The sequence below is a fragment of the Eptatretus burgeri genome, chromosome 11 (assembly GCF_056783735.1).
Source record: "Eptatretus burgeri isolate ZD-2024b chromosome 11, Ebu_testis_v1, whole genome shotgun sequence".
Lineage (NCBI taxonomy): Eukaryota > Metazoa > Chordata > Myxini > Myxiniformes > Myxinidae > Eptatretus > Eptatretus burgeri.
Window position 1 is genome coordinate 39576850 of NC_140971.1, and position 25863 is coordinate 39602712.

Sequence of the window (25863 nt, forward strand, 5' to 3'; positions counted from 1 at the left end):
CAGAGTTATCCGGAGTGCGACCTTCAATTCCGAGTGTTTGGGATGGGGGGGGGGGAGACGACCAAACTGCTCCATCTAGCGGTCGTTCCTTGCCCCCGAACCTGGCACTACAACGGTATCTTATTTGTCACGTGGAAGGGGTGGGTGGAGGAGGGAGGAGACACTGGCGTTGCCTGGAAACACTGTGTACCTTTGCTAGTTATTATAATTAACTTGCAGGGTACCCATCATTGGTGGGTTTGTCGACATCTCACTTCAAATGAGTATGTAGTAGTAGAAACGGGAATTCAGTGTGCAGATATCGCAGTGGGTGGAGCTGGTAACCTTGGCAACCTCGTTCCATTCCACCAGCGAAGATTTTCAATCCATGCTTGTTGTACCACGTGGGAGTGAGGGTGATATTATGAAAACTTGGCTGGGAAACAAACTCAGGCACTCTTCGGCTAACCTCCTGACGGAATATCACTAAAGTTGTTTCCATGCCAACCGACTACCAACATGCACTTATCCCTCTTCACGTCACTTCTTCAATCCCCAAATTGCCCCCTCTCTCCATACTGGCATTTTTGAATGGCCCCTTGCATAAGAGGTCGGAGATATCGATAATATTGTAAGAAATGAAATACTGTACATCTCTCCTGTGATTGAATATTTCTGTGACAGTGACCAGAAACCATTTGAACATCAAAAAAAAAATTAATGGTTGCCAAGGTTACCAGCTCCACACACGACGATATCTCCTCACCGAATTCGCACACTCCAAAAATTGTTCATTCCAGATTGGGCATCTACTATTAAATTAATCAAACATCTACGATGAAAAATCAAATCACGATTCAACTTGATTCTTTTAAACGATGCATGATGTACATGTATATTTGGAGGTGTATATTTGCTGAAGTTAGCTAAGATGGTGACCACCTTTTTCGACAAACTTTTTTTCATCCTTCACAGCTACGTCTTTCGATGAGCAGTAAAAAATACCTTTAAATGGATATGTGGGTTGTGTTTGTGCTACTACTTACATCCTCCCACTCACAGCCACCGCTTCCTCTCGCCATTAGCCGGTTTGCAATCCGACTGGCTGGGAAGAAGACCCTAACAACCTCCTATGTGGAAGCTTATCAAATGCCTTGTGAAAGTCGAGATGTATTATGTACAGGTACAGAGTCGTAGCTTTCGTGTAAATGTAACCGAGACGTGTCTCTTTCAAGGAACTTGTTTCAACGGAGACGTGCCGTTTTATTGTGGGGGTCACAAGATGGCCGCCGATAGACCCCTGCCGGTGAACCAATCAACGTTGAGCTTCCCGTCCGTCAGTCGTGATCAGTGATTTCACCCCCTCTGAACCACGTGGTTCGCTGTGCCATTACACAATCTGCTTTTTCTTTCTTTTCCCGGTGGCATGGCGGGTAGGAGGATTCTATGTGTCGGTTTAACTTGCCTCGACGTCATCAGTGTCGTCGAGACCTTTCCGGAGGAGGATTCGGACACGAGGTGTTTATGCTTGGACTCTTATCTCCATCACTTAATGACGCTTGCTTGCTTGTAACTGTTAACTTTTCTGCCGGTAGTTGTGCTGCGAGTCCCCGCAGGAGGGGAGGGTACGTGACTGGTAACCGTTACCTCATTGTCGGTGAGCAGGTGTATCTCCCAACGATGGCAGCGAGGAGGAAACGCTTCCAACAGCAGCACGGTCCTGGTGCAGCTTCACGAGTCCTGCACCCTGCTCAGCACCCTGGCGCCGGGACACCTGGCACGGTGAACATCGTCCTGATGCTTCTGACGGCGTCGGTGCTCCCTCGCAATCGTTGATGCTGAAGAACTGAAGATGTAGATATGCAGTCCTTGGGTAGTGCAGAGTAGTGGAGCTGTGCGGCGTCTGTGTCATGCAATCAAGCCGTGTAGTATGGTGGTGTAAGATTATACAGGATGGTCTGCCTCACGCAACAACACGTTGTGTTACAACGGAGGAGTACAGATTGGTGCAGAGATGAGTGATGTGGTTATGTGGTGGGATGTGGTGAAGAGCAATGGGGAATAGGGTGTGGTAATTGGTTGAGACTCCAAAAGTAATATGGTGTACGCGGTGCAGTGTGCCAGCGTGTAACTTGTGCCAAGCTGCATGGTGTGGGGTAACACCGGTATGGTATGCTCTGATCCAGGTACTTGCAAGCTGATGCTGAGAGATGTGGAGTGCAGCTGATTCCTGTGTGGGTTCAGGGAGATTGTCCCAGCTCAGTGGTAATCTCCTCTCTCCACACTGGATCGCGAACCATCGTACATTCAGGGTATGCTATCCAGACCACACCCCGATTGCTCTTTACCCTGGTCACGTGTAACGAGTGGATAACAACCGGACTTTGTTGCAGGGTCCCTGGATCTCATACTGGTCATTGTGCTGGTGAAGCCAAGAAAGAAACTTTTTCATGTTTCCCAGCGATTACAACTTCATACGAGCACACCACTCGGCGGAGCACATACCTCCGTCAGCTGAAACAGTTTATGTTTTGTTTTCCACTGATAGGCCAGATATGATCCAAAATCGAATCGGCTTGTTCTTGTAAACTAACCAACTCGTCCACCTTGTTTTGTCATAATCCTTCCGTGACTTTTTGAGATATCGTGGCATATGTCGTTTTTGGCCCCAATCTCTCAAAGGTGAAGAATCACTCAAATTTTTTTTTTTTCTCAGATCTGGATCTTCACCAAAATCGCATCGATTCGTCCTCGTCGCACACCTAACCTGTCCACCTTGCTTCATCCGAATCCGTCAACAACTTCATTAAATATCCTGCTCACAGACAGACAGACAGGCAGACAAACAGTGGTGAAAACATAACCTTCATCCACCTTTGGTGGCAGGGGTAATTATTAATTTCCTTTAAAATGTATTTATCTATAATTCCAGCAATCTGTGTGTGTGTCTGTCTGTTTGTCTGTCTTTGTCTGCGACCGCCGTTTCTCAACGACCGCCAGTCCGATCTGATTGAAACTTGGCAGGAATATTGCCGGGGACCCACAGATGTGCCTTTTCGAGGTTTGATATTAATCGGATAAGCAGTTCCCAAGTTACGGCCATTTATCTGTCGACCAATATCTGCGAGAGAGGGGGACGGGAGAGGGGGGGATGAGAGTGGGGGCGAGAGAGAGGGGCAAGAGAGGGGCGAGAGAGGAAGGGCGAGACTAGGGGGGATAGAGGGGGGCAAGAGAGAGGGGGTGAGAGAGAGGGGGGGCGAGAGAGGGCTGCACATACTGGCACTCACCTGCGGGCACGCACCTATGGGCCCGTACTAGTAAGTACCAATTCCAAACAAATAGGAAACTGGTACAGGATGTTAGGTGGGGCAAAGCTACCTGCACCGCTTCTTCTGTTTATTGGTTCAAAATATTCCCAGGGATAGAATCAGCAGGAAGTTCATTGAGGTGTGTGCTAACTGCTGAAGATGACATTTCGGTTGTTAACCCATCGTTGGAGCAAAAAAGACGGTTGCTCCGACAGAAGGTTAATGTCCAAACCGAAAGCTTCTCTTTGCTTCCCACTGTGGTGAGCACACCTCGATCACTAAATCCGCTTCCTGTTGATTTCATCCATCGTTCTACCTGTCTGCTAATGCAAATCAATGCTCACCTTCACCAGGAAGACTAATTCTTCATTCTCAAATTATTTCCACCCTTCTTGTGGTTGACTGGGGGGAGAGGGGGGGGGGATGATTCTGGCCTTAGGGTTTCATGAACCAGTTAACCAGGCCTGACGTTCGACTCGTCAGCATTTGGAATTTGGCAAGCGTGCCGGTGATGACTCACCTACTCTATGAGAGGCACCACGGTATTTTAACGTGCACCAACACCCCCAGTGGTGGCAGATGGGGCCCTCCAGCTTAACGTCCTTCCGATGGTCATCGCACACATTGATGCCTCGCCCTGCATGTGAAACACGGGGGTCAAAGTTTATGGCTGAGTTGAGATTCAAACCCAAGCGAGACAGCTCAAACGTGAGTGCACACACGTCGAGGATATCGTGCCAGCCCTACCTGCACAACAGATACATTTCATCTCATGACTAGGCTCAAGTCTGACGGATCATTTACATGGTGACCTTCAACGGGGACGAAGCAGAGTGCTTGTGCCAGACACTTGATATACCTTCTTTCAAATGGGGGAAGGAAGAGGGGGGTTGAGTAGGTTGCATGTCTGCAACAATACAAGATTATGACCTTTTATCATCATGTGGAACAAACTCCGACACTCTCTTCAATCCCACTCTTCCCTCCAGGTCTTCAAAACAGCTGTTCACCACCATCTCAGATCGTCCCCCATCCAAAATCATGATCTTTTCTCCCCTGGTTAAACTACCTCCCCTCCCCCCCCTCAAAATTTCCAGTCTTACCTTCCTGAGACTTTGTTTCTCTCAGGAAGGAAAAAGTTGATTCTCACCCCCCCTCCCCTCTAATCCATCTTGTCCACTCCCTGCATTCATCCCCTACCCTTCATCCTTATCCACATGCCTTGTTTGTCCATCTTAGTTTATTTGTCCCTTGGCCCTGCTGTTGGTGTTTGCCCTCCTCTCTTTGTGCTGTTGCTTGATGTTCTAGCTCTTCCACGAGACTTCACTCTGCATACGAATAATAAAACGTGTGTGCGTGTGTGCGTGTGTGCGTGTGTGCGTGTGTGCATGTGTGCGTGCGTGCGTGCGTGCGTGCGTGCGTGCGTGCGTGTATAAATGTACATGTAGGAGAATCTATGATGGTCCCCAGTTTCACCAATGCTGTGTGTTTTATCTGGAAAAGGGAGCAAGAGGTTTGGACGCAACAACTCTGGAAGCTTGGCAACAACACATGAATGATTTGCAAGGTCTTTGGGCACTGCTCCTGCGCATTGTTCAAGATACCAGTTTTAGAGGAGAGGTAACACCAGTATCGGCTACAAGAAGAAGGATAATGGACAATTTTGGTAATTATCTTCGTATGAAACTGCATGACCATGATTTCAGAGCCAATCATTGACTTTCATCTGAGGACATGTAACCTGAGAGTGTGATTCTGGCTTTCTGATAAATGTTTGTGCTGCTGGCATTAGCTTTTGCTGTGAGGGAGGGTGAATGCTCTTATCAACTTTTGGTTGATAACATCCATTGGTTATCTCATTGATTGATTTGGCACGGCTGATACGCATGCATATGCTTGTCAAAGGTCACAAGACATGCGTCATCACTTCGTTGTGCGTGCATGTTGGAAGTACAAGATGCATGATTACATTGGTGATCAGCTCCCTCGCTTTATGATTTATAATGATGGTAAATCCTTAAGAATTCTCTGGCTTACTGCCGCACTGTGTGAAAGGTTGGCCGGCCACCCAGATAAAGAATGGCCGGCTCTTGGAGGCATGGTCATTAAGCTGTCCCCCTTCTTAACTTCTGTCGTTTCTCCATCTGGCCTGATCCAGGCTGACCCATTTTTTGGTGTCGTTGCTTTTCGCCTGGTCCAACCTGTTTTTTTTTTCCCCATGATGAAAGATCACAACAGCTCATCATGTTTCACTTCTGGAAATGCCATAGTGGTGATGAAAGATAGTTGAATACTTGTAACTCGAGTCAGAATAAGGTAATCTTTGTGCAGAATCCTCGTTTTTTTTGCCAACCAGTTTCTCAACTTGATTCCTGTTATTTAACCGATTAATTAATTATTTTTGGATCGGACTGCAGCAGAAGCTTTGTTTTTAAAAAGAAACGAGTGTGTTGTGTGTATGATGTCAGGTGTGTGACGAGGACGAACTGATTAGATTTTGGTGAAGATCCAAATCTGGATCTGACGACTAGAATTTTTAAGTGATTCTTCACCATTGAGAGATGGGGCTCAAAAATAATATCGAGCACAATATCTCAAAAAATGTATTCGGCCAGATATGTTCTCATGAATCGGGAATTACAGGGCGGAGGTTTGCGCTCTACCGAGTGCCCTTCTCGTTTATTAACTGTTTTTTAAAGAAAAGGTTCCAACTTCCTTCACAGCCAAACAACACTACCTCTGCTCTGAGAGGCTGTCTTCGAAAGCTGGGGTTACCTGTTTTGGAATTGTTCTTTTTTAAGTTTTAATTGTTGGTGTTCATTTTTTCAATGTTAGGTACTTGCAGCTCTCATTTGCCTTAGCATGTGTTTTTGTGCGGGGTTCGTGGGTCCTTGTCCAAGCCGCTTGCTCTTGTGGGCCTTGATTGGGTCTGTTGCTCTGTTTCCCTTCGTTTCTAGTTTCCTGTCTGAAGTTGATTCCCCAGCTTGTTCGCCTGCACCCCCACTGTCAGTACCTCGTCTCTGTCCCCTCGTTCTTCCATGAGCCTTGATTTAATCAGAAAAAAAACATTAATCGTATTTACAGTCAAATTTGTTGAAAGTGAAGGTTTCGTTGATTTATTAAAGTAAAAGTAATGTGAAAGAGGGATTAATTTTGTGAGATTGAAATTCGTTACATAGATGTACCATGGCATTGCGAATTCTACAGCTCGGCCTGGCTCTGTTTTAAAATGCCCTTCCTCTTCAGATGGATCCTTTTACAAGTGGTGGCTTGACTCCTGTTCTTTGTTGACTTAGTTTGGCCCAGGCCATATGAAAAAGGTATTTGAAAACTATACTAGGCCTCAACATGTCATGTTTTTATACAAGGTCAAGGCTCATGGAAGAGTATGGTTACAGAAGGTAAAAAGGCAATGAATTTGCAGTTGCCCACAACAGGCAAGGGGATTAACGAACAGCAAAAGTGGAGAATGAGGAGGGAAGAAAACACAGTAAACTTCCAGAAAAGTTAGATTTGGTCAGTGAATAAAAAATATTGTGGGTAGGAATTGAGGAGGGGGGGGGTGTGGGGCCAAGAGTACTGCTCCCTTGAAACCCCAGAGGGAAATGTGATATCGAACAGCAGTTCCACAAATGGAAGAAGAGGAGCAAAAGAGTGAAGGTGGGTGGAAAGCTTAGATTTTGGGAATATTGTTACGAATTTGGAAGCCTTGTGCACACAGACAGACAGCCGTCCCCTATAGCTCAGGTAAATCGATAAGTGTGTGTTTCTAGTTGGGGCCCCCTACCTGTGTCTAATGGGAATTACATACAAGCGCTGCGAAGTTATTTTGATAGCTAGGATTTGAATTGCATCCAGAGATCAACTACAACAACACCAGCATCACCCTCACCTTCACCTCGCTCTGGCCGACGCCATGGTGCCTGTGGTGGGCGGAGTTCAAGGAGGTTCCTCGCTGAGGCCCTCGACCAATCGGCGTGCTACGAGTGAGGTGGCCGCTGCTCAGCCAATCAGACACCGCAACAGTGAAAAAGGCGTCCGCGTGATGTCACCACGCCCCCAGGCCAATCGATGGACTTGCCGCTCGTTTTTGCCAATGACAGGCGACAAGCGTATTTGCGTGCCAAAACAAGCCAATGAAAAAGGACATACACCACAACGAAGAAAAAAAGAGAGGAGATAATCGCGGCGGATCTGCTGGAGGGGAGAGAGGAAGAATTAGCGCCTGTTCTGAACGCATCTCGCTGGCGCCTGGTTCTTCTGAACGCATCTCGCTGGCGCCTGGTTCTTCTGAACGCATCTCGCTGGCGCCTGGTTCTTCTGAACGCATCTCGCTGGCGCCTGGTTCTTCTGAACGCATCTCGCTGGCGCCTGGTTCTTCTGAACGCATCTCGCTGGCGCCTGGTTCTTCTGAACGCATCTCGCTGGCGCCTGGTTCTTCTGAACGCATCTCGCTGGCGCCTGGTTCTTCTGAACGCATCTCGCTGGCGCCTGGTTCTTCTGAACGCATCTCGCTGGCGCCTGGTTCTTCTGAACGCATCTCGCTGGCGCCTGGTTCTTCTGAACGCATCTCGCTGGCGCCTGGTTCTTCTGAACGCATCTCGCTGGCGCCTGGTTCTTCTGAACGCATCTCGCTGGCGCCTGGTTCTTCTGAACGCATCTCGCTGGCGCCTGGTTCTTCTGAACGCATCTCGCTGGCGCCTGGTTCTTCTGAACGCATCTCGCTGGCGCCTGGTTCTTCTGAACGCATCTCGCTGGCGCCTGGTTCTTCTGTACGCATCTCGCTGGCGCCTGGTTCTTCTGTACGCATCTCGCTGGCGCCTGGTTCTTCTGTACGCATCTCGCTGGCGCCTGGTTCTTCTGAACGCATCTCGCTGGCGCCTGGTTCTTCTGAACGCATCTCGCTGGCGCCTGGTTCTTCTGAACGCATCTCGCTGGCGCCTGGTTCTTCTGAACGCATCTCGCTGGCGCCTGGTTCTTCTGAACGCATCTCGCTGGCGCCTGGTTCTTCTGAACGCATCTCGCTGGCGCCTGGTTCTTCTGAACGCATCTCGCTGGCGCCTGGTTCTTCTGAACGCATCTCGCTGGCGCCTGGTTCTTCTGAACGCATCTCGCTGGCGCCTGGTTCTTCTGAACGCATCTCGCTGGCGCCTGGTTCTTCTGAACGCATCTCGCTGGCGCCTGGTTCTTCTGAACGCATCTCGCTGGCGCCTGGTTCTTCTGAACGCATCTCGCTGGCGCCTGGTTCTTCTGAACGCATCTCGCTGGCGCCTGGTTCTTCTGAACGCATCTCGCTGGCGCCTGGTTCTTCTGAACGCATCTCGCTGGCGCCTGGTTCTTCTGAACGCATCTCGCTGGCGCCTGGTTCTTCTGAACGCATCTCGCTGGCGCCTGGTTCTTCTGAACGCATCTCGCTGGCGCCTGGTTCTTCTGAACGCATCTCGCTGGCGCCTGGTTCTTCTGAACGCATCTCGCTGGCGCCTGGTTCTTCTGAACGCATCTCGCTGGCGCCTGGTTCTTCTGAACGCATCTCGCTGGCGCCTGGTTCTTCTGAACGCATCTCGCTGGCGCCTGGTTCTTCTGAACGCATCTCGCTGGCGCCTGGTTCTTCTGAACGCATCTCGCTGGCGCCTGGTTCTTCTGAACGCATCTCGCTGGCGCCTGGTTCTTCTGAACGCATCTCGCTGGCGCCTGGTTCTTCTGAACGCATCTCGCTGGCGCCTGGTTCTTCTGAACGCATCTCGCTGGCGCCTGGTTCTTCTGAACGCATCTCGCTGGCGCCTGCTTCTTCTGAACGCATCTCGCTGGCGCCTGCTTCTTCTGAACGCATCTCGCTGGCGCCTGCTTCTTCTGAACGCATCTCGCTGGCGCCTGCTTCTTCTGAACGCATCTCGCTGGCGCCTGCTTCTTCTGAACGCATCTCGCTGGCGCCTGCTTCTTCTGAACGCATCTCGCTGGCGCCTGCTTCTTCTGAACGCATCTCGCTGGCGCCTGCTTCTTCTGAACGCATCTCGCTGGCGCCTGCTTCTTCTGAACGCATCTCGCTGGCGCCTGCTTCTTCTGAACGCATCTCGCTGGGGCCTGGTTCTTCTGAACGCATCTGGCTGGCGCCTGGTTCTTCTGAACGTTGTCGCTGTAGCTGTGTGCATTCGGACCGACGGGACCTCGGTGACCATCCGCTCGGGTTACGCACGGGTCGAGCATGGAAACGACTCGTCCCGTTCGAGTCCTGTCGAGGGTGTGAATACTCGGTAGCTCGCCACGTGTGTCTCTAAGTATTTTTAAGTTTGGCAAATAACCCTGTCCCACGTGGTGGAATTATTGACGATTCACAGTCCTGTAAGGGACCCTCTACCCTCGGAGTTTTCCAAATGGTACGATCTCGATTCCGGGTGTTCGGTAGAGTCGACCCTACTGCTCCACCTAGCGGTCGTGCTCGCAGCCGACGCCCGGCTCCACAACAATATAACCAGGAGGGGTTACTGGAAGAACAGATGCATCCTGGACGATTGGAGGGCTGATATGAGAGAGACGAGACCGGTGGAGAAGGGGTTTAAAAAAAACACAAAAACCAAAGGCAACAAACCTGTCTACAATGTGAGGACAACAGGACCTCTGGTAGCTTGTACATGGTGCTGCGTTTGAGCCTGGAGAGTAACTGCTAAAATCTATCTGTCTGGGTTCTTCCCGACATCTTTGTTCTTTGTTCCTTTGATACTTCTTTCTTTTTATTTTATTTTTTCATCATTCTCTTTATTCATTCTTATGCTTGCTTTTTCTTCTCTTTCATCTTGTGTACTCTCTATTTCTTTTTCTCTCTCTCTCTCTCTCTCTCTCTCTCTCTCTCTCTCTCTCTCTCTCTCTCTCTCTCTCTCTCTCTCTCTCTCTCTCTCTCTCTCTCTCTCTCTCTCTCTCTCTCTCTCTCTCTCTCTCTCTCTCTCTCTCTCTCTCTCTCTCTCTCTCTCTCTCTCTCTCTCTCTCTCTCTCTCTCTCTCTCTCTCTCTCTCTCTCTCTCTCTCTCTCTCTCTCTCTCGTTATCGATCTCTCAGGAGAAGTTAATTCTTGCAGAAATTTTTCTGTAAGGCTCATTTGGCTGCACCTTGACGTGTTTTGAGGGTCATGGAGGAGAGGCTGAAACCCGAATCCTATCCAGGTTCCTCCTGATGACTCCATCTTTCCTCTTTACTTATTCGGGTTCCTTCTTGGTCTTCCGTTTCATTATGTGTCTGGTTCATTGTGGAAGATGACAATAATGTAAAGAGCTTTCTATTCCAGATAATCACAGAGACATGTGATGTTGGTATGCCACCCCATAGGGGAGAGCAGTACTCCATTGATTTTGCATATGGATCCCCTCCTGCCCCCCCTCCTCCTCCCACCCCTTCAAATAACGTTGGCATTTCGATCTCAAGTACTTACATATCATGTTATCTGTTTTTTATGTCACTGTGCCTCTCTACAGGAAGCTCTCAGAAGTCTCTGCCAAAGACTTTGAGTCCATCGATCTGTTGGAGTACAAGTGGGTTCATCTGGAGGTGTGGGAGCAACATTTTTGTGTCTGCTTGTCCTTTTTACATGAACAAACTATGTAGCCATTCATACATCCTTTCCTCATGTGCCCATGATACTTAAGCACTTTGTCCATTAAAAAAAAAAAACAGAATTTTCACTGATATGGATTAAATTTTATTACTCATTATCTAATGGCTGCTTTTTAATAATGATCACCACTGACTTTGTGCTCATTCATTTTAACAGCAAATCTCTATTTTATGTCTCGCTATACTTTATTTGATATCAAGAGAAGATTTAAACCAGCCTTGGTGGTGTAAGTGTTGGAGCGTCCGCTCTGAGTCTGATGGAGGTCGGATGTTTTCAACCCCAACTGAGTCGTACCAATGACTTTAAAACTGGCACGTGCTGCTTCCTTGCTTGATGTTCAGCATTTAAAAAGGATAGAGCACGGACAAACAAGCATAGGTTGGCAACCATAATGCAAGCTTTAGGAGCTTAATGGCCTCCTCCTATGTTGAAGTTCCTTGTAGGGGAACTATATATATATATATATATATATATATATATATATATATATATATATATATATATATATATATATATATATATATATATATATATATGTATATATGGAAATTTTGCACCAATCTTGCAGAAAACTTTTGAGAATTATTCCTCTCCAAGCTAAGAAGTATAACACCAACACAAGTCTGAGGATCTTTGACAGCGATGTCAAGTCAGTCCTCCTGTTTGGATATGAATCATGGAAAAAAATCACCAAACAAATAACAACCTGGGGTCTTTGTTCAACATCAGCCATAAGAAAATCTTGAGAATAATCTGGCCTGACATGGCCAGTAAGAAAGAGGTTGAAAGGCTAACAGGGAAGAAAAACATCTCAGAAGGGATCAAAATTAGGAGGTGGAGATGGATCGGTCACGTGTTACAAATGGAGGATCAAGTTTTTTTTCCGAAAGGAGCAATGTTCTGGACACCTGATGGGGAGAGAAGGGTTGGACGGCCAAGAGAGACCTGACAATGGACCGTTGAGAAGGAAATGAAAGTAATGAAGGTCACCTGGAATAAAATCAGAACGTGCACCCAAGACCAATCAGTGTAAGTTGTGAAAGTTCATGAGAAGCTCCACATGCCAGGTGACATTAATGGACAATAAGCAAATCTGAGAATGAAAATGGCAATATGGTAATGATAGCTTGTTTATAAATATGAAAGAGCAAAGTCATGACCATTGTTTTTGGCCAACTGCTCTCACAATTCCAAGGCTTGCTGTGCGCTTTCATTTGGATTTGTCTGGATATTTGTCTTTTAAATTATATTGCTGATCTCTACCAATGTCTTTCTTTCTCTGTACGTCCCCTGTCTTGTAATTTTGTCCCTTTTGAGTCGTGGTGTACGACTCACCTTGTTCTTTTCTTAACCAAATACTGCTTCTCAATCTCTTCTTTCCTTCTGCAGGCCCGTGCTGGTGAAGAACAAGCATGCATGCTGAGGAAAGTGGATTTGTGGAACAAGGAGAGACCACCAGACAAGGCAGTGTCTACATCAGTAGAACTAGAAAAGCCACATAAACTGGACACATACCAGCTGCTGGGATTGGCAGATGTGGTAAGAAGATGGGAAAAGGGCAATTAAAGCTAAAGCATAGAGATTTAAACACAAAGGCAAGTGAATGGAATGATTGATAATGATTATGGATATGACATTCGGCCCAATTGCCGAATTCGCATCATACTGGTGTCCTCATCCATGATAATGGGTGCAAACTAGAACGGCACTCAGTAAATTGCATACCTCCACCAGGCTGAACAGCTTACGCTTTGTATCCCACTGATAGGCCAGATCTGGATTTGGACCTGAACCAAAATTGAATCGGCTTGTTCTCGTCACCTCACAAACTCATCCACCAAGTTTTGTCAAAATCCATCCACAACTTTTTGAAATGTCATGCTGTACAGTATATCGTATTTGGCCCCATCTATCAATGGTGAAGAATTATTTGGTGTGTGTGTGGTTTTTTTCTTCTTGTCATTCATCTCTCCTTCCTTTCTTTTTATTTGTCTACGGAGGGGTGAATCTTGCAAATAGTTTTTGTAAGGTTCACCTGGCTGTGCCTCGATGGGTTCGAGGGTGGAGGAGTACTAACCGAAACCCGAATCCTTTCCAGGTTCCTCCTGATGACTCCATCTTTGTCGATTTGGGTTCCCTTTGATACTCCATGCTGTATTTGGTCAGTTATTTGATTAAAAAAAAAAAATTCTATCCGGATTTGGATCTTCACCAAAATCAAATCAATTCGTCCTTGTCGCACGCCAAACCTGTCCACCAAGCTCCGTCTGAATCCGTCCATAACTGTGAGTATCGGTTTTTTTAGTCCCATCACTCGATGGTGAAGAATCACTTTAAAAATTCTAGTATCTGCACCCGGATTCGGATCTTCACCAAAATCTCAGCAATTCATACTTGTTACACACCCAACCTGTCCACCAAGTTTCTTTGAAATCCATCCATAACTTTTTGAGATATCCTGCTCTCACAGACAAAGAAACAGACAAACAGGGGTGAATACATAGAGTAACCTCCATGCACCTTCAGTGTTGGAGGTAAAGAGGTTATAGACTTTTCCTTTCTGAGCGGTGAAGCCACTTCAATACCTGGCTGTGTCCTTCCTTCCATCAAAAATGAAGAAGAATATTTTCTAACCCACCGTTTAATTCTAAAGGTGGTTATAAAATTTAAAAGGTAATTCTAATAGGTTTCATTCATTACTAAACTTTGCTTATTTCATATAAAAAATGCCAAACTGAAAAAAATCCTTCATAATGTGTCATTTTATTTTAAACATACACCATCCTCCCCACCGCCCACCACAGTTTATAGTATTAGTGTATCAGAGGACAAAACTAATTTTCATAACTGTATTAGAACCAAACTGCATCTTAAGTGTAATACATAACTTCCATAATTTATTCCAGAGCAGCATGAAAAAAAAATATTGCTTAACAGAAATACCACACAAGGGTAACAGTGTATCAGACTGAATCCCAGGCTTTTGCATGGCTGTGAAGATGGATGGCCTCAGCTCTGTGACTGTCTATACACAGAATATAGGAATGGCAGCACTAAGCTGTGCTACTCGGATACACGAAGCACGTTTACTCAGCGATGAATGCGATTAATTTGTTGAAACAGACCCTGGCATACTGTCACAGCAACTTGCTGAACTGTAGTGGCTTTGTGTCATAGACTCGCCCATTCATGAACGGACAGTGAAGGATATTGGTGTGCGTACGTGCACACAGTCCCCCCGAGCAGCATACTTGAAAATCACGGCCTTAAGCATAGACCGACAAAGTTGTTGAACGAAGCCAGAACATTTTTTAATCTCTAAATTCAACAGAGGTTTATTTTGGACAGTACTTTGAATATGAACAGTCAGTTATCACATGCTCGTGCTGAGTGCACGTTTGCCCACACTGCCCATCGTTTGGGGTATGCTGCAAGGCCGATGGGCTCGACTCTCACACCCCACTGACTTTATGAACGCTTCTAAACTTGTCGATTGTAACTCCAAGTTAGTTTTACACTTAGGTCAAATCTTGATGTTGTTCAAGTTGGAGCAGATCTACATCATTAATTCAAAGATGCTTTCAAAATTACGTCAAACACGTACGCAACTTTCTGCAGCAATGAACGAGTCTTAAATTGTCTTGAAAATAAAATGCCAAATTATAAAAATGTTTTTAACCTACAAAATGTTGAAAGAGGATGTCTCTACCAAACAAAAGAAGCACTCTCTTCAAGGATTGTCCATTAATTTTGTCAGGCATACACATTCTTGAAATGTGTCAATCAATGAGTGCTCAGAATGATCTACTGTACTATATTATATATACACACACACACACACACACACACACACACACACACACACACACACACACACACACACACACACACACACACACACACACACACACACACACACACACACACACACACACACACACACACACACACACACACACACACACCCCCAAGTGAAGCTCTACATTGTTTAATGCTCTGTCTTGTTTCTTTCTGATTTGTTGTAAGAACCTTACCCTGCAATAATTATTGTGCTATAGCCTTTGGAAATAAATTCAAAGTGAACCCTTGATTCAGTTTCTTTTCTTCTCTGTCTCTGTCTCTGTCTCTCTCTCATCATGCTCCCAGGTCTTTATCAGCAAAGACTTTGCAAAGCATTTGGGGCATTCATGCCCACAAGATGCCATGCAAGGTCTGAAACGAGGCCTTAAAAGTCGGTAAGTTGTGCGATACTTAAAATGTGCCTCAAGCTGTGTCCAAATTATGACCTTGGTCTGTATTCTGGCATCAGGCTCTCAAGACTTCGACTTAAATTTAATGTCCCACCATCGGAACAAAGTCAAAGACGAGGAACCATTTGAGCCATAAATCGCATCACATAGCGATTGTGTAGCATTACAAAAATGATCAGAAATATCTTAACCTGTTGGTCAAATCTGCAGCTGCTGCTTTCACCTCATTAAAGCTTAGTTTTCCAAATTGGATTCATCATTTTTTTTGTTATATATTTACCTCCGCCACCAAAGGTGGATGTAGGTTATGTTTCACCCCTGTCTATTTGTTTTTTTGTGAACAAAATATCTCAAAAAATTGTGGACAGATTTGGACGAAAGTTGGTGGAGCTTGGGTATGTAACAAGGAAGAATTGATTCGATTTTAGTGAAGATCTGAATCCAGATCAGATAATTTTTTTAAGTGATTTTTCACCATTGGGTGATGGGGCTAAAACGATATGTAGCATAAAATCTAAAAAAGTTATGGACGGATTCGGACAAAACTTGGTAGATGACTTGGTTCGGTGACAAGAACAAGCTGATTAAATTTAGTTCAGGTCCAAATCCAGATCCGGTCCATCAGTGGGATACAAAACGTAAACTAATCAGCCTGGCGGAGGTATGCTCTCTTGCACTCTCTCTATCGAGTGCCCTTCTAGTCGTCCACGTGTTGCCATTTTGTGTCGAATTTTCCATGTTAAATTGTACCTTGTTTGTGCTGTTTGTTTTCATGTTGTTCAAAGCCTACCTTAGCCGCTGTCAACAATTGTCCCTTTTGTTTGTATTTCTCATTTTGCTTCTTCCAAAATATTGCACTTCTACTTCCTCAATGTTATCCTATTCCCACTCCTCACTTAAAAATAAAATCAAAAACTCTTTCACTCCACAGCAATCTTATCTATCTTGAATTTCCTTCTACCTGTATTCCATTCCACTCCCACATTTTCCTCGAAATATCCAGATCTTCATCGAATATAAATGCTTCTTCCTTCTTTAAAAGCATTCAAAAATATTTTAATGCTTCACTTCCCTTATTTCTTCATCAAGAGTACCCTACATGTTCTTCTTTTTCACCAAGATCTTTCTTCACAAATATTTTCCAAAACTTTCAGCTAAGCACTTTGTCAACTGACCATCATCCTGCACCTACAGCACAAACCTCCATGTCTTCAACAAAAATCAACTCCCATCCCATGATCTTTATCTCCATTTGTCCAATTTGGGAATTTGGAATCAGCATCTCTCCACTTCATATCCTCTTTCTGCTCCCACCCCCTCCCTCCCTTCAGTCATATCCCACCCCCCACCCTTTCTGCATCTCTCCTCACCCCACCCTCTCAATGCTTCCCCCTCACCCCACCCCTCCTGCACCCTCCCAACCTCCCCTGTCCCGAACTGTGTAGACCTTAATCCAAGTTCTCTCGATTCAGGCCGCTGCTGATAAACCAGACATCATCTGTTTAACAGAATCCTCTCTCTCTCGCAGGATGTCCCTGACTCCGTAGTGTCTCCCCGGCTATTGTTTACTCTGATTTGATAGGCCTGAACCCGGGCCCAGTGGTAGAGTTGCACTTTACAACAAGAACTCAATTTCTCACTGCCCTTTTACTGCTCTTGCACCTCCCAACCCCTGGAGTATCTTTGGCTGAAATTTCCCTTCCCACCTCATGTTTGTCTGTGTTGTACCATCCTCTAAACCGTGTCAACTCCGTCTACATCTCTCTCTCTCTCAGACATGGATCAACCGCCTTCTGGTGAAACTTCCTAAATCCAGAATCACTGCTTCGTTATTTATTCGTTTTTTTTTTTTTCCTGCCTGTGGAACCAACTTTCCCATTCTCTTTCATCCCATTCTTCCCTCTAAGTCCTCAAGAAAGCTGTTCACCACCATCTCAAATCATGCCCCACCCAAACCCTTCATTTTTTTTTTCTACCCATATTAACCCCCCTCACAAGTTTCCAGTTTTTCCTTCCTGAGAGTTTGCCTCTGTATCCATAGTGTCCACCCCATTATTTGTCCAAGTCTCCCTCTATTTTGTCTTTCAACGCTGTTGTTTGTTTCCCCTCCTCTCCAGTCCGTTGCTTCCATTCAATGTTTTAGCTCTTCCACAAGCCTCGACTGTTTACAAAAAAAAAGTCACATATCTTCAAGCAATTTACTGTTGAAAAACAAACAAAAACAAGAAAGAGCAATCAGAGATTGCAGACCCTCACCACGACTTGTTTTGTGTGGTGTTTGTATACTGGTGTGTCGCGTAATTCGAGACATAATTAGAACCGCCACTTTATAAATGTTGGCAGTGATGACTGGTTCAGCCATTTCAGAAGATTTTTGAAGGTTAAAAAAAAATGTGTGTGTATATATATATATAATCTGCCAAATCACGTGACCCATGACATCATAATTATCATGGAAACATTCTACATGAGTAGTTGCACCAATGGTGAAAATTGTCTCAATCCGACAAGCGGTTGCAGAGAAAAACACAATCGCTCTGTGCGGACGAAAAAAAAAAAACTGACCCAAATGCAATACCCTCTCCTTTGGTCAGGGTAAAAAGAAGAGTTTGGAATGTTGAATAACTTTTTGGTTTGGTCAAAATGCTCAGATGAAAAATCCACAAAATTGAGACCCCAAGGCATCTTGGTTATTTTTTTCTTTTTTGCAAGTATGATGTAATTACTTTGCAACAGTTGTGAGAATAAATATTTGACTGAAATGTGAATACCTGTTATCGCAGTGCTTCTCTGGTGTGTCCATGGGCTGAGTTCGGAGCTTGGGCACTTGACCCTGATGGACAGCTGATCCATTCACCTGCATTTCCACCTCCTTGCCTCGTGGACACTTTAGGAGCTGGGGATACATTTATCGCTGGTGTGATCCACATCCTCAGCTCTGGTGTGTATCTCTATGACTGCGACAAAGTTGCTGGAGGAATATTTTCAGGTTGTTCATCACCGTGATAACTTAAGAACGGCTGAAGTGATCCAAGTCAAACTTTTTACAAATATGTATAATGTGAAGGTAACAGCTCAGATGATGGGGTTAAAAATCAAAGGTCAAAGGTCCCATTAGGGAAAAATTAGTACCAAATTAACTTTTGAACCAGTGATGGGATTTTGATCAAACTTGGTATAAGTATATATTATATTATGATGCAAAGATGAACCAATTAAATTTCAGCATAGTCACAGGTCATGTCAGGTAAAAATGTGATTTTTAATCAAACTTGGCACAAGTATGTATAAACCTCCATCAGTGCATCCACCCATGATAGGTTAGTTATTAAAGGGTCACAGGTCAGAGGCACAGACCTTCTGCAGCTGATACGATTGACAGGGATTTGAACTAAACTAAGTACCATGATACATATGTACAGATTGGATATTGAGGTCAATTAATGGTCCTGAGAACTTAGGTCAAAGTTGGAGTAAGCAGACATAATGTGGGTGGAAGCATACCAGTCGACAGGGAAGTGTCTGGTTTACTTTTGCTTCCTTATTTGTTCAAATAGGCTGTTGGGAGGGCCTTGAGGTATGCCTACTCACCTCTAAGCTGTCTATCCTGGGTTCAAATCCCAACCCAGCTCTAAAATGTCATTTTAGTGTTTTCCAGGCAGGGTGATTCATTGTGTGGAATCCTTCGGATGGACATCAAACAGTAGTCCCATCTGCTGGAATTAGTTGGTGGACATTAACGATCCCATGGTGTGCTTTTTGTAAAAGAGCAAGCAAGCTATCACCAGCACCATAAGCCAAGTTACAAATTATTGACCTAACCTGCAGTAGGCATTACAAGTGCCACAGCCATGTCGTCAGCCTTGTGCTGCATTCGACAACTTGGTGAAATGTCTTTAATTACCACACAAACTCATTTTTGCCTCCTCCACTGATGGTGGGTGGCGGGTTTTTTTGGGGGGGGGGGGGGTTCCACGTGTTTGTGGACAGATTGCCAAAATTTGGAGGACAGCTTGGGCATTTCACAAGGAAGAATTAATTCAATTTTGTTGAATTTCCAAGAACTTTTAAAGTGATTCTTCACCATTAAGAGATGGGGCTAAAAACAATGTATTGCACAGCATCTCAAAAACTTGGACGAGTCATGACAAAACTTGATTTGGGTAGGTGACGAGAACAAGCCAATTAGATTTTTATTAAGGTTCAGATCTGGCCTATCAGTGGGATACAAAATGTAAACTGTTCAACCTGGCAGACGCACACACAACCACATGCCATTCTTGTTTCAGGTTTCATTTTTGAGCACACAAACTTTTACCCTGCCATTCATCTTCCCACAAACATCATCAGCAGTTATATAATAATCTTTATGGGTATTTGGGAATGAGCTAAGGTATAGTAAAATTCTCCCAATTCAAATGAACCCCCCCCATCTGGATACCAAGGACAATACTGATGCTGCCACTGACGTTGAGTGTTCAATCTTTGCAAACCCACATTTCCATTGCATGTGTCGTTTTTTTTCAGTTAATGGCCATCTTCCCCATGAATTCACACCCATTTATTTCCAGGTGGAAGCCTGCAGGAAGCAATCACATTCGGATGCAAATTGGCTGGACGAAAATGTGGCACAGAGGGCTACGAAGGACTTGCACGAGCATCACGGAGCTAAAAATCAGCCAAACTGCCAAAGACCTCCACGGCTATGGAACAAAGGCAGCTTACAACATAATTTCCATTTCAAGATTACCAAAATGATCGAGAAAAAAACGAATGTTCATGGGGTTTTTTTGCTTATTTTTTTTTTGGGGGGGGGGATCCATTGTCGAGGCTGGTATGAGAACTAACACACAATGCACAGCTAGGGGGGCATGAGACAAGAGGGGCAGGAGTGGGAAGAACGAAACGGTGGGGAACAGAGGGATGGGACAGGGAACACGGGGTTTACAAGATGGACACTACAGGGACTTTCAGGAAGGAAAGCAGGGAATTTGAAGGAGGTGGGTTTGGGGTGGATCAACATGGGGTAGAAAAGATCAAGATTTTGGATGGGGGACAATAAGAGGTGGTGGTGAACAGCTGTTTTAAAGGCCTGGAGGGAAGAATGATATTGAAGAGAGTGGGAATTTATTCCAAAGGTGAGAAAAAAAAGAGGAATGAGAGAGTGAAGGTGAGGAGTGATTCGTGATTTTTGTAGTTTTACCAGAAGGGGGTAGCCTGGTGTTAGCTTCGCAGTTAGGGTGGTGGATTGGGATCCTAGAGTCCTGAATTTGAGCCCCGTTGGCCACTGAATTAACACCAGGGGGTTGCTTCAGCCTGTCATCCTTCCAAGGTCGGCAAAATGAGCACCATTATACTTTCAATAGGGGCACTGCATCAGTGGCATAGCCGTGCCCATAACAAATGTTGCCACCAGCAGCCAAAAAGGCAGCACCCGATGGGAACTAGAAGGGGGTTGTTGGCGGACATTGAGCGTCCTGCGGAAATATGGTGGGGACATATCGCAGACAGAGTGGGGAGGGGGGGTACAGACCGGAGAGGAGACGGTAGAAGACAAAGACCACCGACCTGCCTGCGGTGAGAGTGTAGGAGGCCAAGACTCGGCCACATCGCGGGAGATACCAATGATCTGAAATGCCATAGTTTCCACAGCGTGAAGCCGAGAAAGATGAGAGGCAGGAGCACCAGCCCAGAGGGGATGCATTTCATCATCCTTAGACAGGGCACCATGCCCCAGATATTGTAAAACACTGAGATTATAAATGCACATTGTAAATAAGATAATTTAATAAAAACATGCAAATTATACAGGAACCACATTCAGTTTGATGATTAGATAGTTACATCATAAGGAAGGTAATTTGAGTCAGGAGTGTTGAATTCTGGGAAGGAAAAGCAAAGCAACGCTTAGAGAATATACAGGGATGTACTTGTATGGCCAATCCAGCACAGTGGAACCATACCTTTATCATGCTTAATGATTTGCATTCATTAAGGGACCATTTTTAGCAAAATAATATGTGCAATTGTTGTTGCAGACACTGTATTCCATCATCGTGATGCAGTGTTGCACATGGAGTACCATTAAAAAAAAAAAAAACAACTTGCAATGTCAGATATTGCAAACACTTTTTATATAAATGGTAGCACCATCCTAAAACAGGAAGTGGTGGTAATAAAGTAGAGAGTGGTGAAAATGCTAGGTCTAGTTTTATTCCAACCAAAAAGCTAGGCTAATTTGTACACATCGAACAATCCTCATCAAGCACAAGCTAATCTAGGAGGTATGAATCCACCTCGTACAAGCTACATACACAATCACAGCCAAACTATTTGTGTAAACTCCAAGTAAACTGATACTGGACTTGCAGTACTGTACTGCCTGACAAAATAGCCACATCGGTTTTCTATTTTGTAATGGCGAAAACCACCTTGTATCTAATTACTGATAGAGAAAGCAGGAAATGTCTCGAATTTCAAGGCATCGATTTTTTTTGCCCTCAAAATAACCACTTTCACATATGCATCCCACACTCCTCAACATCATTCTCACTGTCTCGGCCTCAACCCCCAAATCCAATGTAGGTGTCAAACAATCGCCAGCATATTGTGCCACACGTGACGTCGAGACCTGGGGAGGTTGAACATTATCGTAAGGAAAACAAAACTTTATGCAGACAGCAATGTATACAAGGGCGAAACCAAATAAGTAGCAGCAGCGTACCGGTGAGGGAATGGTTTCTGCTGGGGCTGAAAGAGCTGGACAACGAAAGGAAAGGTAAACATTACAGGAAATGGAAATTGGTCTTAAAATCCAGGACAGCAAATGAGGTTTGAACATGGGAGAAAACTGAACCGAGTGAGGGTAGAATGGTTAATGGTTGCCACAGAAAATGGACAATTAGTGTACATTGTGGGATGTGGGAGAAGAGGAGGGGTGGAGGGAAAAGCTAGAAAAGGATGCAGGAGCGAGGTTCACGGAATGGGTTTCCTCCTGCTGGAACGCCAGTAAGCAGAGGGTCCTTGCACGCATTTTGCATGCAGAATTGCTGCAGATCAAGTGCCGCTTGAGAAACCTGGATGGGCAGACAAATGCCAACTTCTCAATGAGAGATTCCAACAATCCCACTTCACATGAAGTTCTTTAAAAAAAAAAAAAAAAAAAAAGTCAACACAACTTTCAATGGGCTAAATTGATAGAAATTTTGTCAGAGAGATCACAGGTTTAGCTGGCAGTGTAATTTTGGCACATCAGCTGATGAAGCATTACAAAACTTTATAAACACATTGCATTCATTACTATTAGCCAGCATAATACCGGAACATTCAGTCTCTTGAACTTCTTGGCCACTCAATGTCTTTCCTCAAAATATCTCGACATGGTGTGAAACCAACTGCTACTGGGCTGCTGCTCTGTCCACAATACTCATCCATCACCCTGCATCACCAGCCATCTCTTTCTCCACCTTTTGGACATCCTTCACACAATCCTCCCGTCCAACCACGGTATGGTCTAACCCTTTTTCTCCTGCTTTTCCCTTTCCAAAACACCTGCAGTCTTCAGAAATCTATCTTTTTCTATCCACACCAGGTTCCCTGCCCACTCCAGCCAGCTCTACCAATCTCCATCACAATCTGCACACCAATCTCCTCAGTTAGTCCATCCAGCCTCCTATCCAGCAATCCCCCTGACAAAGTTCTGACCGACTGCCTCTGTTGCTGCTGCTCTTTTCAGCACAAGTATTCAGATGAGATAGGTATGCCAGCACTACACACAATCTCAGGACTTTCCGTTTTAACTTCCTCCATCCTCAAACCCCCAAAACATTGAAGCCCATTTGCCTCTGCCTCAATAGAATAAATCACTGGTCACTGTTCCACCATGGTACACAAATCGATTTCAAACCAACAATCAGTCTCAAAATCCAACACAATCTCACCCAGCACCACTATCTGTAAACCAACACAATATCACCTAGTTGATGAATCACTACCCCTCCACCCAACCAATTTCATAAACTATAAAACAGCAATCAGATTGCAAACCCTCACCAGGACTTGTTTTGTGTTACATAATTAATAGACAACTAAAACTGCCACTTTATAACTTCTGGCAGTGATAACCAGTACCAAGACATCTCACTTTGATTGGACACTTGACCCTAACCCATGACATTTATTATTATTCAATTGAATTAAATTAAATGGAAGACCAAATAGGTACAAGTCCTGCATTGGAATAATCAGAAGGAACCCAAACAAGCAAAAAGCAAAGATGAAGTCATCAGGAGGAACCTGGATAGGATTCACATTTCAGCTGCTGATCCACCACCTTCAAACCCATCCAGGCACAGGCAAGTGAGTCTTGTTAAAATAAATAAATAACCAGATCAAAAATATTTAATTCTTGTGGCTGCCAGACCATGCGACTGATCAGGTTAAAATTTAAAACATACATTCCTCATCACTATTAGATCATGATTCGGAAGTTTCACGTTGATTGATGAAGCGGTTCAAGAGAAATTTTTTTTTGAAGATTTTCGCTCAATCCAATATGGCTGCCAGACCATGTGACATCAATTATTCGTGAACACCCTGGTATTTCCAAAGCATGGGGGACATGTGTGAAGTTTCCCCCCTCTGTCAAGCTGTTCTGGAGAAGATTATTGGTTTTAGGGTGAATCCAACATGACTGCCAAACTGTGACCCATGACGACATATCTGTGAACGATTTGTTCAAGGATAGGCGGTCATTCCTGTCAAGTTTCGACCTGATCTGTTCAGCAGTTTCAGAGAATGTTTCTGAAGGGTTTTCAAAAGAAGAAAGAAAATGGCTGCCGAACCATGTGACTGATATCAATTTATCCTAAGATGACCCTCATTTTCATACTGATCAGATGTGGCATTCTACATATGCAATTATGTCATAACAAAGGCACCTATGACATCACACACACACAAATATATAATATATATCTTCTTCTTTCGGCTGCTCCCGTTAGGGGTTGCCACAGCGGATAATCCGTATGATCCTCATAGTGATTTGGCACATGTTTTACGCCGGATGCCCTTCCTGACGCAACTCTGGTCGCCTCTTATGACACAGGGATCTGGTACACCTATTTTAACCGGGGTATACACCGGCCCAGTACACTGGTACTCATTTCGCCGACCTTGGAAGGATGACAGGCTGAGTCAACCCCCTGGTGTATTAATTCAGTGGCCCAACGGGGTTTGAACTCAGGACTTTTGGATCCCAAGCTGCTGCCCTTACCAGTGTGCCAACACCAGGCTCATATATATATATATATATATATATATATATATATATATATATATATATATATATATATATATATATATATATATATATATATATATATATTCCCCATATGGAGTGCTGGACTTGCTATGCACCAAGTTTCAATTTTTTCCCCCTTGATGCCGTTTTGGATATTGAGGTGCAATGTTTTACCTTTTCTCCAATATGGCTGCCACACCACGTGACCTATGACATCATAATTATCATTCAAACATTCCACACGAGTAGTCGCTCCTTTGGTGAAAATTTCGTGTCCATCTGACAAGCGGTTGCGTAGAAAAACACTAAATTATGTGCAGACAAACAAACAAAGAAGACGTCGTCGTGCAGAGCACGATTTACTTGCAAATTCCATGAAACAGATTTGACCTTTAAAAAAAAAAAAAAAAAAAATTCTGGTTGAATTCAATGATCAAATAGGCAACTACTCTTCAAATTTCAAATGAATCGGATGAAAACCGAGGATTCTAGAAATTTGACAAAGCCGTTGACCTTTCTACCTCGAAAACAATCGGCTTTTCGATTATGACGTGAAGTTTCATGAAGATCGGTATAAAATTGTGACCTGTCGGCCAGAATAACGCACAAGACCAAGCAATATACACTTGGAAAAAATAAAAATCTTCCGATTTATCGCAAATTAACGAACCCAAATACAACAAACACCCTCTCCCTCCGGCGAGGGTGATAACGCCTCAATCACAAAGGATTTCGCTGCAACCCTCGTTTCTTTGTTTTTCCGAATCCTCTCTTTTGCTCGAACGTGACGTCAAACTCGTCACCCGGGACCGGGCCGCCCGTGCTTTAGTGCAACGACCGCCGCCCAATCATCACGAAATGAGAACCAATGCTCGGAACAATGGCACCACCACCACACCTTACCTCACCTCTCCTCACCTCACCTTGATTCGCTCGACGTTCGCCTCCAGCCGCAGCTGTTCCACCAACATGCGCATCGCCGTCGTGTTGATCGCGTTGTTGGACATTTTTCGAAATTTCAGTCACGACAAGGCAAACTTATTTGATTATGAGGAATATCTTCACAGCGCCGGACGGTTCAAAAAAATATATATATATATCAAGACAACCGATCCTCGTTCCTTCACCAAACAGTCGTACCGCCTCCTTTTTTTTTCTGGTGAGTAAGCATGACGTGACGTGCTTACGTCATCCGTTAGCGTCACGTCGTGGTTGCGCTGAGCGTGTTCCAGAAATTATATTTGGCGGAATAATAATGTGCGCGATTCTTTTTTTGCGTAGTTACTCGGGGTTCATGGAAGGAAGTGTGACGATTTAACGATTGAAAGCACACGTTTTGTGAACCACAGATGAAGTGTTTTTGAAAAAAAATATGACGTGACGTTCATCTTCGTGATCGGCTGGAAGATTCCTTTGAAGATTA

The 25863-nt window shown here is 44.7% G+C and overlaps 3 protein-coding genes across 5 annotated transcripts in view; 1 reads left to right on the forward strand and 2 right to left on the reverse strand.

The window, feature by feature from the left end:
* LOC147016900 (uncharacterized) overlaps positions 1 to 25863 on the reverse strand; it is a 394344-nt gene that overhangs the window by 270864 nt on the left and 97617 nt on the right. The window lies entirely within an intron of this gene.
* KHK (ketohexokinase) lies at positions 1046 to 21243 on the forward strand. 2 transcript variants are annotated; one of them, XM_085846135.1, is made up of 8 exons: positions 1047 to 1497; positions 1645 to 1761; positions 2166 to 2291; positions 10750 to 10822; positions 12279 to 12428; positions 15036 to 15124; positions 17923 to 18080; positions 19711 to 21243. In XM_085846135.1, exons 1-8 carry the CDS (start codon positions 1406 to 1408, stop codon positions 19809 to 19811), a joined length of 906 nt encoding a protein of 301 aa, XP_085702261.1. In that variant the 5' UTR covers positions 1047 to 1405; the 3' UTR covers positions 19812 to 21243. The 2 variants fall into 2 exon arrangements, with proteins under 2 accessions (XP_085702262.1, XP_085702261.1); XM_085846136.1 differs by lacking the exon at positions 2166 to 2291 and having other exon boundaries at positions 1046 to 1497.
* On the reverse strand, positions 20905 to 25628 carry LOC147016905 (guanine nucleotide-binding protein G(I)/G(S)/G(O) subunit gamma-10-like). 2 transcript variants are annotated; one of them, XR_015049248.1, is made up of 3 exons: positions 25364 to 25626; positions 21864 to 22215; positions 20905 to 21770 (listed from the first exon to the last, which is right to left on the reverse strand). XR_015049248.1 is itself a non-coding variant. In XM_085846141.1 (2 exons), exons 1-2 carry the CDS (start codon positions 25445 to 25447, stop codon positions 22090 to 22092), a joined length of 210 nt encoding a protein of 69 aa, XP_085702267.1. In that variant the 5' UTR covers positions 25448 to 25628; the 3' UTR covers positions 20905 to 22089. The 2 variants fall into 2 exon arrangements, 1 of the variants encoding a protein (XP_085702267.1); XM_085846141.1 differs by having other exon boundaries at positions 20905 to 22215; positions 25364 to 25628.

Excerpts from the sequence above, each read along its gene's own strand:
- LOC147016905 (XM_085846141.1), bottom strand. The coding sequence starts at position 25,447 with ATGTCCAACAACGCGATCAACACGACGGCGATGCGCATGTTGGTGGAA. Across the intron at positions 22,216-25,363 it reads CGAACGTCGAGCGAATCAAG|GTTTCTCAAGCGGCACTTGA; the intron begins GTGAGGTGAGGA and ends CTGCCCATCCAG.
- KHK (XM_085846135.1), top strand. The coding sequence starts at position 1,406 with ATGGCGGGTAGGAGGATTCTATGTGTCGGTTTAACTTGCCTCGACGTC. Across the intron at positions 1,498-1,644 it reads GAGGAGGATTCGGACACGAG|GTGTATCTCCCAACGATGGC; the intron begins GTGTTTATGCTT and ends GTCGGTGAGCAG. Across the intron at positions 12,429-15,035 it reads TGCTGGGATTGGCAGATGTG|GTCTTTATCAGCAAAGACTT; the intron begins GTAAGAAGATGG and ends TCATGCTCCCAG.